Genomic DNA, 21381 nt, shown 5'->3' on the forward strand with positions numbered 1-21381 from the left:
GTCATACGGTAGTTCTATTTTTAGTTTTTGAAGGAACCTCCATACTATTCTCCATAGTGGCTGTATCAATTTACATTCCCACCAACTCTGCCAGAGGGTTGCCATTTCTCCACACGCTCTCCAGCATTTGTTGTTTGTAGATTTTCTGATGATGCCCATTCTGACTGGTATGAGGTGATATCTCATTGTAGTTTTTTGATTTGCATTTCTCTAATAATTAGTGATGTTGAGTAGCTTTTCATGTGCTTCTTGGCCATCTGCATGTTTTCTATGGAGAAATGTCTATTTAGGTCTTCTGCCCATTTTTGGATTAGGTTGTTTGTTTTTTTAATACTGAGCTACATGAGCTGTTTATATATTTTGGGGATTCATCCTTTGTCCGTTGATTCATTTGCAAATATTTTCTCCCATTCTGAGGGTTGTCTTTTCATCTTGTTTGTAGTTTCCTTTGCTGTGCAAATGCCTTTAAGTTTCATTAGGTCCCATTTGTTTATTTTTCTCTTTATTTCCATTACTCTAGGAGGTGGATCAAAAAAGATCTTGCTGTGATTTATGTCAAAGAGTGTTCTTCCTATGTTTTCCTCTACGAGTTTTATAGTGTCTGGTCTTACATTTAGGTCTCTTATCCAGTTTGAGTTTATTTTTGTGTATGGTGTTAGGGAGTGTTCTAATTTCATTATTTTACATGTAACTGTCCAGTTTTCCTAGCACCATGTATTGAAGAGACTGTTTTTTCACCATTGTATATCCTTGCCTCATTTGTCATAGATTAGTTGACCGTAGGTTCGTGGGTTTATCTCTGGGCTTTGTATCCTGTTCCATTGATCTTTATTTCTGTTTTTGTGCCAGAACCATATTGTCTTGGTTACTGTAGCATTGTCATATAATCTGAAGTCAGGGAGTCTGATTCCTCCAGCTCTCTTTTTTTCCCCGCAAGACCGCTTTGGCTATTCAAGGTCTTTGTGTCTCCATAGAAATTTTAAATACTGTGTTTTTAAATACTAAAGTTATTTGCCCTGCCTAAGGAAAGCTTTCTAAGGATTTCTCCAACTTGCTTTCTCATCCCAACCCTATCTTGGTGATCTCCAAAAGCTGGAACATTGAGAATTTTTATAAATTCTCAAGCATCTGGGAAACCTGAAAATAGTATCGAGGACTGTAAAAATTTAGTTGGATCTCTGATTGGCCATATTGTCTTCTTGCTTTTTGGACACAGTCCTGAGTGGCTGTGTCATAAACTGTATTTAAAAACTTTGACTTATCAGTTATAGTTGGTTTATTCTTACTTTAGTAGAAGGTAATGAACTGTTCATTAAACATTAAGTTCAATAAGATATTTCTACACCTATTCCAGACAAATTATTTCCACCCTATTATTTTAGCATATCAGCAGTGATTACCTTTTTAATGGTGAAACTGTGTTTGTTTGGATGTTTTGTTTTGTTTTGGTTTATTATTTTTAGTATCCCTGTAGGAAAATTATTCATTGAACTGGAAATTGTTCTTTCTTGGTATTCCTCTTCATGGTTTTACAAGTAGCATAGTTTGATTAAAAAGTTAAAGAAAAAGAAACAGATTCTGTTTACATTGACAAGGCCATGGGGGCATTTAACTAAGCAATCAAATTTAGGACCACCAATGGAACAAACATTACATGCCTCCTGATGTGATGCGGTAGGAAGGGCCATCAGTTTTATATTAATCTTGTCAAAGCTATGTAATAAGAGCATAATAATGAGAAAACATTCAGACAAATTTAGACTTGTGGAACACTTTGCAAGACAACTAGCCTAGATGCTTCAAAAATAACAGTATTATGAAAATGTTACATATAAAATGACAGTCATAGAAACTAAATATAGTGTGTGACCCTTTAGCAAAATTAAATAAATAGTTTTCAGGATATTTTTTAAACAGTTGGGATATTTGAATACAGAATACATATTAAGTTATATTGTCATGTCAATATTAATTTCTTGAGTATGACATACGATATTGTTGAAGAGTTTTCTTCTTTTTAGAAGGTGGGTGCTGACATTTTTATGGGTAAAGTATCCTAATATTTAAAACTTATTTTCAGATGGTTCAAGGGGGAAAAAAAAGTACGTGTGCTTGTTTGTTTTTAGAAGGGAGAATAAAGCAAATTTTGTAAAATGCTTACAGTTGGTGAGTCTAGATTGAAAGGTACAAAGGTATTCATTGTATTATTCTTTCAACTTTTCTGCAGATTTGAAATTTTTCAAAGTGAAAAAGGGGGAAAAGAAAAATAGAGATGGGATCATATACTATATCTTCAAATTATTAAGACTATTAGAATTATAGTGACACTTCAGAAAGACTTCCCTTTTATAAAGGAAAGAAAATTATTGAGGACTTAACCTACTTACCTAAATTATTTATATCATAATATTGCTAAGTATATGCACAAATGTACAACTGAAGATCACCTTTGTGTGTTCCTAGTTCTTAAAGCAACTATAAAGTCAAGTCAAATTCTAACTAAATACAGTGAAAATATAAAACCAAAAAAAGAAAAGAAACCCAACATGATGACATAATAACAGTAACGTGATAGCTAGTATATATTTTGCTGAAAGTAAATCGCACATGGTAAGTTGGTTCTGAGTACTGCAGTACAATTTCTTTTGAGGCTGCCATGTCTACAGAAACACCTGCATTTCTTACTCAGTCTCCACACTACTTTTCTCTTTCCAGCTACTGAAAAATCTTTTTGCAATACACAATGACATAACTTAACCTTTACTTATACCCCTATATCTTTTACATATTACATCCCCTTTTGTTTTTTTATTAGCCAGTATATCATTATACTGTAGTATGCTATTTTATAGTATCATTACTTTCAGCTTATAAAATAGCTTGAGAAATTAAAGACTTATTTTACTAAAATGTTTTTCAATTTTGAATTATTTACTGCAAGAGAGAAGTTTACTGTCTTTTACTGATAAATTAACATGAGCACAGCGGATGAAGGAGGATTTTTTTCTTCCATTTTTACTCTAACACATGCCGAACAGATTACAGCTATACATTTGTACTTCCACAGGATAAGCTGAATGCTGTCACTTGAGGTGATCACTTAATGCAATTACAATAATAAACATAAACTGCAATGTGGGAATACTTTTCCATATAAGCAACAAAAATACTGGCAAATTTATAAAAATGAACCAACATTATAGTTATGGAAGCTTTGAAAACCAGCAGCCTTGTTCTCACCACTGGGGTAAAAACTGGTTTTGGAGCTTCTCAAAAATCCCCATTTCCAGATCACTTTCACTATTTGACCTGACTTACAACTCACTAGAAAAGAAAAAGCTCCATTTGCAAGATGTTGTTTCCATTTGACCTGATTCAGAGTCTCCATGGGAAAAGACCTGTACCCAGGGTATTGTTGAAAACAATCAGATATAGTATCACAACTCTCAAAGGCTGTGATACCAGTTGGGGCAAACAAGAACAAAACAATTTTGAGGAAAAAGAAAAATTTGGAGGACTTTTTCTTCCCAATTTCAAAATTACAAAGCTGTAGTTATTAAGGCATTGTTGTACTGGCAGAAGAGTAGACATCTGTGGATCAGTTGATTAGAATTAAGAGTCCAAAAGAAAATCCTTATTTATAGTCCATTCATTTTCAACAGAGGTGCCAAAGCAGTTCATTGGGGAAAAAGTCTGTTCTCAAATGATACTGGGACAACTGGATTCATATCCATCCACGTGCAAAAAGATGACCTAAGACCTTTACTTCATACCATACACACAGAAATTAACTTAAAATTGATCACAGACTTAAACGTAAGAACCAAAACAATAAAGCTGTTAGAAAAAAAATAGAGAAATCTTTAAGACCTTGGATTAGTCAATTTTTGTATTTGCAACACCAAGAGTGTGTTCTATGAAAGAAATAAAGATAAATTGGACCTTATCAAAGTTCAAAACTTCTGTACTTATCTAAAAAGATAAGCAACAGAAAGGTTGAAAATATTTGCAAAACACATTTCGGATGTGTATCCAAAATTTTTAAAGAACTCAAATAAAGGAATTGGAACCATCATGTATTGCTGGTGGGAATGTGAAATGGTACAGTGACCAGTTTATCAGTTTCTTAAAAAGTTAAACACAGAATTATCACGTGACACAGTAATTACGCTTTTCAGATATCTACCTGAGACCTAAATAAATGTCCACACAAATTTGAATGAGATTGTTTATAGCAGCATTATTCACAATAACCAAAAAATGGGAACAAATATCCATAAACTGGTGAGTGGACAGACAAGATGTGGTGTATCCATGCAATGGATACTGTTCAGCAATAGAAAATAATAAACTGCTGACACATGTTAAAACATGGATGGACTGCAAAAACATCATGTAAAGTGTAAGAAGCCATCCATACATAAAAGTCACATATTGTATGATTTCATTTATATAAAGTGTTCAGAAAAGGCAAACTTATAGAGGTAAAATACAGTGGTTGCCTAGGGTGGTGGATGGTAAATGTGCATGAGGGATCTTATTGGGATGAAGAAAGTGTTCTAAAACTGATTTATGGTGTTGGTTGCACCACTGGGTAACGTTACTAAAAATCATTGAATTATGTACTTACAGTGAGTAGATTTTTATTATATGTAAAATGTGTCTCAAGAAAGTGTATTTTAAAAAGCAAATGTGGGGAATAAAATTATATTTCATTTTGTTTAACCAGAAACCCAAAATGTTTATATTACTTTTATAAAGCCATCAAAATGTAAGGATACGTTAAAAATTTTCCAGTTACTTTGAATCCTTAATACTGTTTCTAAAGCCAGGATCTCAAGAAATATCAGTGGAGCTCCCTCTCAAACTGACATTGGCATATGTATATACACTTTTTTACACAACCATAGTCTCGTAGATTCAAAATAGAAAACCTGCTGTATCTTATCTTTGAAAATGAGTCATTGTCCTTAGTTTTCTGACTGTTAAAGGTGGGATATTGTTTCTTAAACATTTGATGAAAAACACCCAAACCAGTTAAAATAAGCTTTGCCTTCCATTTCTTCATTTACTACATTTTTCTCTTTTTGTTTGTTTTGTTTTATTTTAGATCACTGTGTTCACTACTATGATCTTCGTAACACTAAACAGCCAATCATGGTATTCAAAGGACACCGAAAAGCAGTCTCTTATGCAAAGTTTGTGAGTGGTGAGGAAATTGTCTCTGCGTGAGTATTACCCTTTTCAGAAGTTGAGCTTATTTAACGTGCCATCATTTACCAGTTTGTAATGTCACCGTGGGTTTTGTGAAGAATAACACTGTGGTATATGCACTTTTTCGTAAATAGTAGATTTTTATAATTTGTCTAATTAAAATACATGTATATTCTAGTCTGTATTGCTCACTTTTATATGTTATTTGTGAATAAAATCCAGATGAATCTATTTTTTAGTGTTGCCCCCTTAAACGTTTGAACTTCAGATTGGATTTCAGCCCCTGCTCCTTAAAAAGAAAGAAGCAATATAGTTGATGCAGTAGAATGAGAAGTGTTTTATTTATTTAAGACCACTAATATGTTATTATATATTTATCTATATTTCAGTATAGTAATATCATTTTTGGTTTTAAACAATATTTGGTTGACTTTCATGATTCCATGTTATTTGATCTCCCTATGATTTCGTGGTGAGTTTTAAATATGTTTTGAAGAGAACTTTCTAAATGTGACTGCTTACACCTGACAAATATCCTTTGAGAAGCCTTCTGAACTAGAGAATCATAAAATAAGCTTTTAGTTGTCTTTTGTTTTGTTGAAGGAAACAAGATGTCAACCAGGTAAATAAATCTCAATTGCTAAAAAACTGTTGAGTAAGCTTTTCTACTATGAGACAGTCCCTTCTTTCTGTTATCCATATCATTGTTCTCTTTATTTTGTATTATTCTAGTAAATACCCATTCTCAGTCTCCTTTTTTTTCATACATATTATTTCTTCTCAAGCCTAATTGTACATTGTTTTCTTTCTTTCACATAGTTTCTAATATCTCTTAGGAGATTATTAATGCCAGTGCCTTATACTTGGGATCTCCCACCACATCTGCCTCCATACTGGTTGCTCTAGATAAGAACTTGGTAATTTGAGTTGATTTAACAAGGTAATTTGAATTGAGTTACAAAAAGGGAAAAAAAGAAAGTGAGAGCTGAGCTTTCTAAGAGGAGTTAATAGAGGAAAGTAGTTGACAAATCTAAATTAAGTGGTAACCAGTCAAAAAGTATCCCATCTTTAGGAGTAATAATGGGCAGTAAATAATTAAAATTTTATTCAGATTCAAATATGAATGATAGATTATATGTTAAAAGTATTTTTCTTAAATTTCAGACTTATAAGTGTTGAATCAATTAGTTTGATTTCAACTAGTTGAAGTATATGTATACTTAATTGTATAAATTGGAAATCTTAGTTGACCTTTTTAATGCAGATTTGTGGTTTGTATATTCACCAGTCTTTTTGCCTTCTTAGTTTTTATAAATCATGATGATTTTTTCCTCTTGGACATATTTGTGTTAGAAATATGTAAGACATTTACCCACAAGTATGTTTGGAAATATTAAAAAGTAATATTAAACTATATACATATTGCTGCAGCCTCTGAATTCTGGGACTGTGCACACACACACACACACACACACACATACACATACCCATACACATATAATGGGATTTTCAATGCAATATTGTTGAGCAAAAAACAAATTTAAAACAACATAAATGTCAGAAATTCCCTGGCAGTCCAGTGGTTAGCTCTGTGCTTCTAATGCTGGGGCCTGGGTTCAGTCCCAGGTTGGGGAACTAAGATCCCACAAGCTACGTGGCGTGGCCCAAAAAAACCAAAAAACAAAAAAAAAACCAACATAAATGTCTAAGAATAGATGTTATGTTGAAAAATGATGAGAAGCAATAGAGAAGTGTTTGGAGTGTAGCCTCTGAGATAAGACAGTTTCAATCTTGGCTCTACTATTTACTAGCTGTGGTACCTTGAAAATATCCTTAACCTTCTAAATCTGTTTCCTCACCTCTGAAATGGAGCTAATAATACTACTTATGTTGTGAATCTCTGAATAAAATAATCTATGTAAAATATTTAGCGTGGTGCCCTATTCTGTGAATGTTAGAGCAAGAGAAAAGATGATTTATTGTGTAGTCACTAATAAAGATATAGAAACATATTTATTTTACATAAACAATATAAAACAAATTGTTGAACGAGGAAGAAGCACTTTACAAAATAATATGTGTTGTTATGATCCAATTTTTGTAACAAAAAGTCAGAAGAAAACAAAAACATGATATTTTATTCAAATCCTAAGACTGTCTTTGTGTGACAGGATTAGCAGTGATTTTTATATTCAATTATTTTTTGATTAATAGCTGCATTTGCATATTATTTTATTAAGATAAACTATATATACCATTCAACCATTCATAGTATTCCACCCCTGTAGGTACAACTAAGCTGTGAAAATATCAATAGTTTATATTCAGTATACTAATATAATTCAACAGTTGAAAAGTAAATCAAATCAACTGGAACAACTGAAATTAAGCACAACTGCCAATAGAGCTCTCTTGTTGTTTGATGGTGATGGTATGATGGCTGATGTTTGTTACGTCCTACATGCCCAGGTACTATTGAAAGCATTTAGAATGAATTAATTTGATTTTTGCAGTATCTTATAGAATTCACCTAATTCTGTAAGATAGGAATCATTATATTTCACATTTAACTGATGAAAAAATTGAGGCCAAAGAGGTTGTATAACTTTCCTAAGGTCAAAAGCAAACTAATGGCATATTGACCATTCTGACTCAGACAGTCTAGCTCCAGAGTCTGCATTCTCAACCACCAAACTTGATTGCCTCTAATTAGTAGTGATAGGTTTCATGTAATGAGATCTTAAAGTTGTTCTAACTTTTTGTGTTTATCTCAGTTCAACAGACAGCCAGCTAAAGCTGTGGAATGTAGGGAAGCCATACTGTCTACGTTCCTTCAAGGGTCATATCAATGAAAAAAACTTTGTAGGCCTCGCTTCCAATGGAGATTATATAGCTTGTGGTAAGTGAAACTGTCATTTCCTGGAACTTTTAAATAGATATCTGTCACTGAAATTGCATTCAATGGAATAGACTACATACCAATTCAGGAAATGATCTATACATTCAGAAGATAGCATGTTGAATTTTCCTCGGATTAGAAAAAGCATTAGTCCTTCTCTCCTTCACTGAGCACAAGCCCTGACCACATGAAATAGCATAAGATTGTTAAATACGTTTTGTAGTTTTCTCCGGTAAAATATAATTTCTATAGATGTTATGTAGAAGACAGAAAATATTAGTTTCTGCTGATATCTTAATTTTGAAGACATTTGTCTTCTAAAGCTTGATGTTCATTTTCCCCTATATAATGTTCCCTTCAATAAACAGTCTGTTTGGGTAGTCTTGATCTGTTATTCTAGGACTTTCATTGTTGATAATTTATACAAATTTAAATTAGCAGTAGAAAAGTCAAATTTGGTACTGTTCAAATGCTTTAATACATCTGATGCCTGAATATATGAACTTTCGTCAGTACTTTCAAATGACTTGGCCTTTTATTCAGTAAAGTGGACTATCTCTACATGTATATGAACCTAAACCCTGTCAAAGCAAATCTCTTACTTTGATAGACTGCTCAAAAATATAGGTTTCTGGACTACTCATCTTTTATTGGGGAATAGGAAATAAGTTTTGTAGATTATTAAAATCTGCCTTTTTAAGTGCTTTAACTTTCTTTTCCCCTCTAGATAAAGATCTTTATAAATGTAATTCAAGATCATGCTATAATAACACACTACTGGTTCTTCTCTAGACCTCTGCTAAAATGATTTTTATATCAGTATTGTTGTATCATTTGACAGTGGGTTATTTCTTTAGATTAGGAAAGTATAAGTTTTTTTCTGTGAATCCTTTTCTCATATGATTCCCAAGAAATCCTGTGCTCTGGTCTTTCATATTTTACCATAAAAGATTATTAGTCTTTGAACTTAAACATTGAGTGATAGTTACCTTATGAATGTGATATCCTAATTCTAAGTTCTCCCACTCTAAAAAAAATTATTTTTAAATATTTTTCAGGAAGTGAGAACAACTCTCTTTACCTGTACTATAAAGGACTTTCTAAGACTTTGCTAACTTTTAAGTTTGATACGGTCAAAAGTGTTCTGGACAAAGACCGAAAAGAAGATGATACAAATGAGTTCGTTAGTGCTGTGTGCTGGAGGGCACTGCCAGATGGGGTGAGTTTTTATATTGTTTTTTCACCTTAGTGTCTCATATAATGCATTGTGTTTATGTATACACAGGTAAGTTTTTTTAACTTTAAAATATAAATTGATATGTTATATACATTTTCTTTTTTGCTTAGTATTGCATCACCAAAGGAAACAGGCATTTTAGAAAGTAGTAATTGAAATGTCACAAATGGAACAGTAATTGGAATGTCACTTCATGCTGACACGATGTCTCTCCTGTGTGCCCATAACATCATGTGCATATGTCTGTTACAGCATTATCTCTATCTCTTCTCCTATACGACTGGAAATTTCTCCAGAAAACACACTGTGTCTCATTTTCCTTATTAGTCGCATGCAATATAGGCTCAGTAAACATTCAGCTGAACCTGGTATTGTATTAGAAGGAAAAAATTTGATGTAGGTAAAGGAGAGTGGCCTGTATGTATACCTAATTAAATACTATTTCAGTGTAGAATTGCTCTCTACAAAATACGTTTATACAGGAATATTTAAACACATTCAGTTAACAAGCAAGTTGCACTTCTAGGTTGCCCCAAAAAAAAGTTTCCTCAAACTTGTCATTTATTTATACATTTTAAAGTGCAGGCTTTCTCATAAGTTATATGAAGAAATAATCGTTTTTATTGCCTTGATTTTGTAAACATTAGTCATGCATTAATGTCATCTTTTTAAAAATAGTTTTTTAGGTGCTGACTTGGTTTTAGTTTTGACACCAAAAAATTCTACTTGATGGTTACTTTAAGACATCTGAGTTCCAGGTACAGTTTAATTAGGTATATTCAAGCTATCTTGTTTACAGTTCTATTACTCAACTTCAGTTTTGGCAATGGCAGACTAGGTGATTTGGACCAACCTTCCCTCTAAGTAGAAGTGGAAAAGTTAGACCAAGTATTCAATATATATATATTAAAAACCAGAACCTGTTTTAAGTCATTGGAAAGTAAACAAGATAGAAAAGAATTACCAGTCTAGGAATGTGAGCCTGGCTTTTGAGTATTCTTTTCCCCTGGGAGCATTTGCCAATTTTGGTAGAATGGCTGAGAGCACTTATGGTAGCTTCATGGGGGCACAGGGAATGGAGTCTAGTGCTCACCACCATATGGGTCAACTCACCTTGGTTTAGGTCCCCAAAGGGCTCTAGTCTAGGGTAAAGCAGTAGAGGATAAACCCCCAGTGATTTTGCAACTCAACTTCAGATCATATCAATCCTGAGTAATCTGAGGTGATCTTAGATTGCTAGTGTTAACAAATGCAAAATTAAATCCTCTCTGTAAGAAAACCTTCTAAAGAAGATCATCTCAGAATTTTATTTTTTTCAAAATTTCAAATATAACTAGGACACAACAAAAAATAAAGACATGTAGGAAAAGGCAAGACGACATGAATAAATTTAGTATAAGCATTGAACAATAGAAACAAAATCACAGCAGCTCTGGATATTATCAGACATAGCCTGAAAATAGCCATGCTGACAAGATGAAAGACAAGGTTGAAAATTTCAATTGGGAAATTAAAAGTATTTTTAAAATGAAAATTCTAGAACTAAAAAAATGTAATTACCAAATTAAGAACTTAGGATGGGTTGAGTGGAAGATAAGACACAGTTGAAAAGAGAATTAATGAACTTTTAGGAAAGTTAGAAGAAAATATACAGAAGGAAGCATGGAGAGACAAAAAATGATGAAAAAAAAAGAGAAAGGAGAAGAGGTTGAAGTAAGAAAGTTGAACATATTCAATAGGAGACCTAAGAGGAGGGGAGAGAAATAATGCAGCCAAAGCAGATATTATAAATCATTATTGTTGAAAGCTTTACAAAATTGATGAAAGACAGTAAGGCAGAGATTCAGTAAGCCTTCATACCCCAGAGAATAAATGACTTGAAACCTACATTGTGAGTACAGATTTAATATCAGATCTGGACCCTGAACAGACCTAGGCCTGCTTAAAATCGGACCTTGGGTCTGCCTTCTCATAGCACTCTTCTGTGGAAATAAATTAAGACAAATAAAGAATGTTATGTGCTAAGAGCTAATTATCTCTTAAATTTATTATGAACCCTCATCTGTATTGCCTCTGGACTGAGAATTGTGAGTTGACATGTTGGCCTTACATCTATGCAATGTGAACAATACAAGACTGGCAGGAAACCAAGGCACATCTCTGTATTGAGGTGAACCACCTGCACTTCAGCTGTCCTTGGCAGCTGTGCTCACTCTGTGTGGTTTGATCTAAGAAGCTATGCATGTGAATAGTTGCTTGGCCTCCTGATGAGTGTGAAGATACTGTGCACACTGAATATCCTATCTTATATCCTTCTATAAAGCTAACTAACTGCTAGATTAAAACTAACTGCGCCTGATCCTGTGTCCCCTGGTGGTGGTACACATCATAGTGAAACTGCTGAAAATAAAATACAATGGGGGATTCTTAAAGGAAGGCAGAGAAAAACTGTCTTCAAAGGATGAGTAATTAGACTGACAGCCAACTTCTCAGTGAAGCAGCAGAAATCAAAAGATAGTGGAGCCAGATCTTCAGTGTGTGAAGGAAAATACCTGCCAATCTAAAATTCCATATCTGATGAAAATCTCTCAAGACAAAGGTAAAATAAAGACATTTTTAGATGAATGAAAATAAAGATTTTGCCACCAGCAGACTTACACTAAAGAAAATTTGAAAGGTAATTCTTAAGTCAGAAGGAAGAAAATGCAGAAAATGAAGACAAAGGTAAGACATGCAGAAAGGAATGGAAAGCAATAGAAATGGTAAATATGCAGTAAATCTAAATGCATGTTGACTGTATAAAGCAGTGATGTCTTGTTGGACTTAATACACACATAGAATTAAGTACTTGACAATAATAACATAAGTCAGAAGAATAAATGTAATTAAAATGTTCTCAAGTCCTTGTTTTGTCAAGGAAGGTGGCAAAAGAACTAATTAATGTTAGACTGAAAGGATGCATATTGTAGCTCATAGGATAACCCTCAAAGTAAGTTCTTAAAGTATGCTACCTAGACCAAAAGAGCAGCATCACCAGGGAACTTGTTTATTTCACAATAAAAAGATTAAAAGTTCTGTAACTCACTTCAGTACCATTCCAGATTTAATTTAAATCTGACTTTTATATAACTGTCACTTTGATTAGCTACAAAAAATAACTTCATTTCCTTATTTTAGATGAGGCAGAAGGAGTGAGACACTCCTTTGTTCATTTATTCAGCAGATACTTAGTATGTGCAGTCATAGTTCTAGATACTGGAGATAAACTCTGAACAAAACTGTCAGAAGAAGTTCTGGCCCTCTTAGGAGACTTAGAATATTATGTGCTGGAGCAGACAAAAAAAAAAAAAATACATATATATGAAGGTGACAAGTGCTTTGGGGAAGAACTAAGCAGGGGAAAGTGGGATGGGGGTGCTAGAGTAGGGAGTTGTAATTTTCAATTGGTGGTGACAGTGCCTTACTGAGCAGCTGAATTAGAGCAAAGACTAGAAGGAGATGAAGATGTAATCCATGTTTAAATGTAGGAAAAGAGTATTCCAGGTGTAGTAAACAGTTCAAAGGTCTTGAAGTAAGAATGTGATTAGTGTTCCAGGAACAGAAAGAAGGCCAGTGTTGCTGTACTACAGTGGTCTAGGTGGGGAGTAGTAGATAATTTCAGAGCAGTGAAGAAGAGCTGTCTCAATAGAGCACGTTTACCATTGTAAGGACTTTTGTTTTTCCTGGGAGTTGGGAGCCGTTGTAAGATTTTGAGCAAAGCAGTGATACAATATGACTTAAATTTTTTAAAAATCAGTTTGTCTGTTTTGTAGAGAACAGACATAAGGAATCAGGAAGGCTGTTGTAATAATCCAGGTAAGATTAAATAGTGGTAAGCCAGTGAGAAGTAGCCACATCTTGTTCATATTTTGAAACTGGAATAAATAGAATTGCCAATAGATTACATGTGGAGAACGACAGAGAAAAGTCTAGGATGACACTGAGGTTTTTTCCCCAAGCATCTTTAAGAGTGGAATTGCCGTTCCTTAAGATGGAGAAGATTACCAGAGGAACTGTCTTATGGGAGAAGATCAGGGGAGAAGACCAGGAGTTGACCTCTAGACCGGCCTGATTTGAGAGTTACTAAAAATACTAAGTGGAGGTGTCAATTTTGGATTCACAGGAAAGTTGTGAATTGGTTAAGTTTGAGGTATTACTTGCCATGTAAATGGACCTGCCAAGTTGGAGTTCACAGCAGATTGTGGGGCTAGGCATATAAATTTGGTAGCTGTCAACATATGATATTTAAGCAAGAAATGGGATAAGATCTCTCCAAGGGAGTGTAATCAGAGATTAGAAGTAGTATGAGTACCTTACTTGAGGGTACTTCAGTGTTCAGTGATTTAGGCAATGAGGAAGAATCAACAAAAAGACTGAGGACTGGTTATCAATAGTAGGAAAACTGGTGCCTGGGAAGCCAAGTGAAGAAGGTTTTTCAAGGAGGAGGAATTGGCCATTGATATGAAAGTCTAGAAGAGGGAAATCTATAGAGACTAAAAGTAGATTAGTGGTTACTTAGTGCTGAGGCGGGCGAGAGATAGGGAGATGATAGCTAAAGGGTACAGGGTTGCTTTCTGACATGATGAAATATTCTCAAATTGAGTGTGGTGATAGTTGCACATATCTATGAATATACAAAAAGCCATTGAATTGTACACTTAAAATGGGTGAATTGTATAGTATGTGAATTATATCTCAAGCTGTTTTAAAACAATAAAAAGAAAAGAAAGCAGTAATTATAAAATGTGAATATCTCATTTTGCAACCTAACCAATGGATCTGAGCATCCAGCTACAGCATCACAGAGAGAGAGATGCCATATATTGGGCCTCCTGAAGGAGGGGACCCTATGAAGTCAACTCAACCCATGTTTGATTAAGCCTCTAAACCTAACCACTTACAGGAAATACAGAGGAAAAAGGAACATGGTAAAGAACTATGGTAATGAAGCAGAAAAATCCCCAAGACTATCAGAAACTGTTAAGCAATCAGGTTTCTTCAACACATAAATTGCACGGGAGAAAAAGAGATGAAAGGAAACCTATAAATTAAAAAAGATTTATAAGACATGACAACCAAAAAGAAAAAAAATAGTAGGAATTGGTTAAGCTTTGTCAGATGCTACTAATACAAGTAAGATGAGCAAAAAAATGATAGGAGTGGTAAGACAAAAGTTTGACTGGAATGGTTTTAAGAAAGAGAGGAAAGGGAGACAGAGATGGTGAAGTACAGAGAACTGTTTTGGGGAATAAGAAAATAATACAATGTTTAATCTCACCTAGATTACTTTTTTAAGACATGAAATCAGTAGCCAAACATTTCATTGTCTTTCTATGCTTTATTTCTATCCTACCTAATTTTGATCACAAGAGATCAGTTTAAGGGCACTTACGAAATAGGTTAACTATGAAAGTTTTTTTTAGTGTTTGGACATATATTAGTGGTATATCAAATCTACTGTATGAATGAATAGAAAGCATAAAACTATTCAATTAATGATGGTATAAAAATTGCATATATCTTTATGTTATCATTTATGGTAGTGATTTAGTCATAGGGAGGGAATGAGAAATTAAGAATGAGTGGTAGGGGAAGAGGCACAAATACAAATAGATATATTCTCTTAAGATAGTATCTTGGTTTTATAAAAATTTAGGATATTTTCCTGCAGATTAAATTTTTGTCTAGCCTTGTTTTTTCCTATAATCTAGATACATTTATTTTTCTTTTTGGCTACTTCTGGCTGAAAATGAACCAGTAATCTCAAGTCCTGTTTTGAGTAATCAGCCAAGATTATATATAATTTCTACTCTTTTTATTTCTACCATTCTGCATATAAAATGGAAAGAACGCTATACACTGCCCTTTTTTAAGATGCTGGTCAAGTTCATTGTATTGCGTTTCTCCTTTTATTTCACAGTGCTGTGGAAGTTAGCAGGATGCTTCTCTCCCACCTTCACCTTTGCCATGTAGTCTACTTTTTCTTCTAGGCTTACAATATTTGCTTTTAATTACTTCTGTGTAAAGACAGAGAATATGTCTAAAGTTGTTTCTCTTAATCTGAGGGGCAGTACTTCGTCCTTTCTCTTTTTCTTCCTAATACTTCCCCTGTTTCTAAAAGCACTTTCATTCAGTCACTTTAGGGTTTGCTGACAGTCTTCTGTCCTTTGTTCTTTAGCTTTGCTTGCAAAGGTAGTGGCTCCAGCATTTCTACCATTAAAGTGCCACAACCTCTTGTACCACATTTACTTTTCAAAGGAGTTTTAAGATAAGTTTTGTTTGAACTGTATTGAAAATGCTTCCTTTTAGAATTTTTTTAATTTTACAACAGAGGTCCTCTCTAGAATACTTAGAGATGGTAATAGTTACTCTATACTAATGAAGAATGCAGAATCCTTCATTTTATGTTTTGTTTTTACTTTATTATTTTAATTCATTTGAAGATATTTTAATTAAACTTTAGTAATTTAGAATTATTGACATATGGATATTCTGTTATTGCCAAATTCTTAGGATTTTAACCCCCAAGAGTAAATCTTATTTGCATTGCCTATTTCAGTTTTAACTTCATGATTTTTTTTAAAAAGAAGGCAGAATTTGTGAGAAATAACTACTTGGAATACTACATATCACTCTATTTTTATTTGGGCTTTGGAATTTAATTTTCCCACTGCTTATTTTTTAAATATAGATGAAATGAGCTTGTTTAACTTGATGTAATAAAAGAAATTTACTGTTCATTTATTTGAAGAAACAATTGTAAATTCTAAAACTGTGTACTTGAATGTATTATATCCATATATGATTGAACATCCAAATACATTCCATTTGAATAATTTATACTGTCTTTGAAATAAGTGTAGTTTGCTTTATTTCCATATACAGCAGTCAACTATACTTTTGAATATAGAGAATGGTGGGCTATTAGACTACAATTTCAATTCATTTTGTGACTTTACTTCCTTGAAAAGTAACTCATAATTTATTTTAACCTCTTGTGTCCAAATGTAGTAATGTTTGCTGTCTGTTACTTACTGGACACAGCCATTATCTGGATCATTAAAGTCTGTAATCAACAGTTCATGTTTGTTCTAGCTTCAATCTTTCTTTCTAAAGTATTCTATTTGCTCACAATTTCTAGCAGGTATTAATGTGGACTAACAAAAGATTTATTTCTTCCTTCCCTCCCTCCCTTCCTCCTGAAAGGCAGTAGTGATATGATTTGGATAATTCATTAACTAAGTAATTATCCTTAAACTAATTTAGAGTTGATTCAAAAAAAGTTTTTTGCAGCTTTATATTAGGAGAGTATGGAGTCAGAGTGAATCTCCCTGGCAAGCGCATTGGTGGAGAATAATGCGATCATCTTGGAACATTATCTCTTAGGTTTGGGGTTGGGTTTTTTTTTAATGATTATAGTAGCTTATTACTGAAAGAAACAATTAGAAATGAATACATGTATGTTTTAGAGAATTTAGAAAAACAAAAAACAAGAAAATATCAGATAACACTTTTCCCAGAAATAAATAATATGAACATTTTAATGTAATTAACCATGTAATTTTTCCATTCAAGGGAACCTTTTTCCCAATAACAGTGAATATTTTATATATTATCGTGTATTGTTTACCTTTTGCCTTTGTCATGAACATTTCCCAGGTCTGAATATATTTTGTAAAGAGTGTTTTCAGTGGTTCCATATTATTCTAGTCTAAGGATTTACCATAACTGGTATACTGTTGTTTTGTTGAAGATACTCATGTTTATTTTTTACTACTTCTTGAATATTTTTGCAATAAATATTTAAATTTCTAATTAATTCTTTAGAAGAGAACTTGAGATTTATTAAATGGATAGCTTTATTCATATAGCTTCTGATTAAAACTGATAGATTACCTTCTAGAACAATCTATTTCCATTTGGTCTTGCACTGAGAAAGTCCAGGGGTTTCAGTTTGACCATGCCCATAAAACATGGAATATAATGTCAGTATCTTTGCCAGTTTGAAAATATCTTGTTAGTAAAATAATCTTCTTTAATCATTTGTTTCCATAAACAATTTTCTAAAACATTAACTTTTGATTTTTTTACAAATTGTGTGCTTACATACTGAGAACTGGTTTTTTTTTTTGTTTGTTTCTTAAGAAATTCTTGCTTGAAAAGGAAATACCATGCAACTGAGATATTGTTTTATAATTATAGTCCTTTGGCAATTTGGTATTAGTCATTTATATCTATTCCATTATCTCCTACACCCCACATCCACCTTGAAAGTAATGCTACAAAGCAAAGGTAAATTTGGGCAATATTCTTATTCTTTATATCTGTCATATCTTTTTTTATCATCACTGCTTTATTCAGAGATTGGAAGTTAGGTAAAGGAGATTATATATGTTCTGTATCTGTGGAACAATTCTGTGGAATAATTCTTACCTGAAACTATTGGAATGAAATATAAATTAATTCAAGAATGCAAATTACTTTCTGTTAAGTGATCATGTCTGTGTAAAGGGACACCATATTTTTGTTGGAGACAGACCTTGAGTCCATGGTGACTCCCACTGAGGCTGTTACATCATTCAAGCTTATCTAGCCTTGGGTCACCGACTCTAAATAGATATCTAATGGTAAAAGGCAGTGCTTGTAAAGGACACTTAAGACTCTCATAGCTCTTCAAAAGTGGTGTGTGTGTGTGTGTGTGTGTGTGTACACACATTGTATCCTCAGAAAAAGCTTTGGTTATTAAGGGTGGGTTTTTTTCTCTTGTGGATTGAAACACCAGCAGTCATTGAAAGTTTCTCTAACTCAATAGTGAAGGATGTCAGGATAATGATTTCCCTAATTTCCCTCCTTTGAAACCAAATCCAGCAAAACTTAGCCTGGGAATTTGTTAACAATGTTATCACCCATACTGTACAAAGTTATAATTATATTAGGCAGGCATCTTTTTTAGTCATATAGTGAAATATATTCTTTCTGTCCTTATTTCTAACAAAACTTCATATAATGAAACATTTGTGAAGTGTTTTTAACTAAAACTTCGTGTTCTCATGGAGATCTTTTCTTCACCTAAATCTCTCATGATTCCTATCCATTAAAAATATTTTCTGAATGAATTAATACACTGCCTTGTACTGTTATTTGTGTTCATGTCTCCTATCCTCTGCTGGCTTGCAAACTACTTGAAAAAAGGCATCATAGTATATAGAGTAAGAGCAAAGACTACGGAGCCAGACCACTGAGGTTCAAATCAGATTTTCCACTTACTAGCTCTGTGACCTTGCTCAAGTTCCTTAACTACACTGTGCTTCAGTTTCTTCATCTATAAAGTGCTAATGATAGTAATAACCTCCCTTTAGGGTTATTATAATGTTAAAATAAGTTAATGTACATAAAGGGTTTAGAATAGTTTTTGACCTATAGCGAAAGTTAAAGTGTTTGCTATTAGTAACATTCATTTTTAAATTACCACTAAGCAGATGGTTTGCACATAATGTATCATTAATATATGATTTTTGTAATGAATGATACAATCCTTCAGACTTGTCCTTTATCTTGTTTGTTGCATGATTAATTAAATACTGGTTTTTGAAACCAAGGAAATGCTGGAGTAGAGGTGAGAGATAAAGTGCCTGCACCTATGGAAGAATTGGTATTTATTACCGGTCATTCCCTTTCTCCATTACATTTGTGCTATTTCACAATTCAGTCTTCCCTCAGAAAGACTTACATATCTGTTTTCCAATTTATATATGCTTTTATCCAATAGGTAGGCATCCCTCTCTGACTTTCTAAACACTGTGTATAAAGCATCAGATTGCACTAAACTAAGGAAGCTAATATTTCACATATTTTATATGTGAAAAGCCAGTCTGCGTCCATTAAAATGCAGAAGGCATCTATGATAAAATTTATTTATCACAGTGATTCTCAAACCGACTGATCATCAGAATCACCTTGGGATCTTTCAAAATATATATATAACAAAACAGTTCTTTTCTTAGACCCCTGAGTCCATACTCTGGGGGAGGAGGGGAAGAGAGAAGAGATTTGTATTTTGAAAAGTTCCCCAGGTCTCCATAGAAAATTATGCGAACAGTCAATTTTGGAAACAGATGACTTATGTTACCACTGGAGATTTGTACACATGATAACCAAGAGGCATTAATGGTTCTCAAGCATCTGTTAAAGGGGGGATAATTAGACTTATGAATACCTAATGTCTGTTAGATTTTGCTACTCCTTTACCCTTTTCAGGAAGAAACACACAAAAGAATAAGATGTGGTCTTTTTTCTTTTCTTTAATTAAAAAAGCTACCTTTAATATATATTGATTTCCCACATTTATAAACTATTTCTCATCCTAAATTCTTCAGTGAACACTGAGAAGACAACATAGGAACTTCTTTTTCTTTCTTCTCTCCTTTCTTCATTTCTGTTTCTTTCCTTTTCTTTTATCTTTCCTTTCCTTTCTTCTTCCCTCTAGCCGGATGGTTTATAACACTTTAGAAAATTTTCCTGACTGGAAGAGGGCCAATCTGAATGAACTCTTGTCTGTCTTGGGCGTGGAAGGAAAGAAGATTCTGAGCATGGACCCTGATTTCCAGGAAGACTGTGGCTCCCACCTTCTCCTAAGTGCCCCACTCATCCCTTAGTGTCCAGACTACAGTGGGGTAGGGGAGTAGAAAATAGAGGAGACAAGAAAGTTGTGGAAAACTGAAGCAAACCTGTAATTTATCTCTTCTCTAAATTTACATTAAGTGTAAATATTCCTTAACCTTAAGGTGCACTACTGTATGGACAGTTTCTGTGAAAACATTTCTTGCATTAAATATTTTATGGTGGGGCTTCCCTGGTGGCGCAGTGGTTGAGAGTCCGCCTGCCGATGCAGGGGACACGGGTTCGTGCCCCAGTCCAGGAGGATCCCACATGCCGCAGAGCGGCTGGGCTCGTGAGCCATGGCCGCTGGGCCTGTGCGTCCGGAGCCTGTGCTCCGTGGCGGGAGAGGCCACAGCGGTGAGAGGCCCGCATACCGCAAAAACAAAACAAACAGACAAACAAAAAATATATATATTTTATGGTGAAAATATAATGAAATCAACAAAATAATTTAGTGGGTCTGTAGGTCGACATTTAAAATATTTCATTATTTTCATTTTTATATGTACTATAATGGAATTTGACTTATATTAGAATGGTTCTTATAATTTTTTTTCTCATTAAATACTTCTTTAAAAATAGTGTTTATCCTGAAGTATGCCAATTTTGAAGAATAGAATCGACACAGATCTTTAAGCTACTTGGTTTTGGGTTTTGTTTTGCCTTTTTTTTTTTTTTTTTGCGATACGCGGGCCTCTCACTGTTGTGGCCTCTCCCGTTGCGAGCACAGGCTCCGGACGCGCAGGCTCAGTGGCCATGGCTCACGGGTCCAGCCGCTCCGCGGCATGTGGGATCTTCCCGGACCGGGGCACGAATCCGTATCCCCTGCATCGACAGGCGGACTCTCAACCACTGCGCCACCAGGGAAGCCCTGTTTTGCCATTTTTAAGGGAAAAAAGAAATATACTAATTTGAGAGTGCATTCTGAATTATGCCATTAACCTATAAATAATTTTCATTATCATCTGACCATGTTTAAGAGTGTCCAAAATATTTTGAGATGGGAAGGAATTTAACTTTGGTATCTAAATGTTTATCTTTTGATAATTCCTACAAATTTCCATAGCAGTAGTGAAAGGAAAGAGAATGAATATTGGATATCATTTCCTTGACTTAAATGTTTTTAACGAATACTACTTGAATTGGTTTCATATGCTGAAGTGTATATATGAAAAAATGTGATTAAAATGTGATTATTCTTTTCTAATTGAATAAGAATATATTTAACAATTACTTAAAGCAGAATTAATCAAGGGCAGCAGCTGTTTAAGAGAAAAGTGTTTCCTGCTAATTCAAACTTGCATCTTATCTGGGGAAAAGAAATATATTTTTG

General features: G+C 33.8%; 1 protein-coding gene across 1 annotated transcript in view; it reads left to right on the forward strand.

The window, feature by feature from the left end:
• COP1 (COP1 E3 ubiquitin ligase) overlaps positions 1–21381 on the forward strand; it is a gene marked incomplete at its 5' end in the record, with an annotated part of 242055 nt that overhangs the window by 177562 nt on the left and 43112 nt on the right. Inside the window, 3 exons of the mRNA XM_079698724.1 lie at positions 5111–5228; positions 7989–8113; positions 9172–9332. Of these exons, the coding sequence (XP_079554850.1) occupies positions 5111–5228; positions 7989–8113; positions 9172–9332 (404 nt within the window). The remainder of the gene's footprint in view (positions 1–5110; positions 5229–7988; positions 8114–9171; positions 9333–21381) is intronic.

Source organism: Hyperoodon ampullatus (assembly GCF_949752795.1).
Source record: "Hyperoodon ampullatus genome assembly, chromosome: 2".
NCBI lineage: Eukaryota > Metazoa > Chordata > Mammalia > Artiodactyla > Ziphiidae > Hyperoodon > Hyperoodon ampullatus.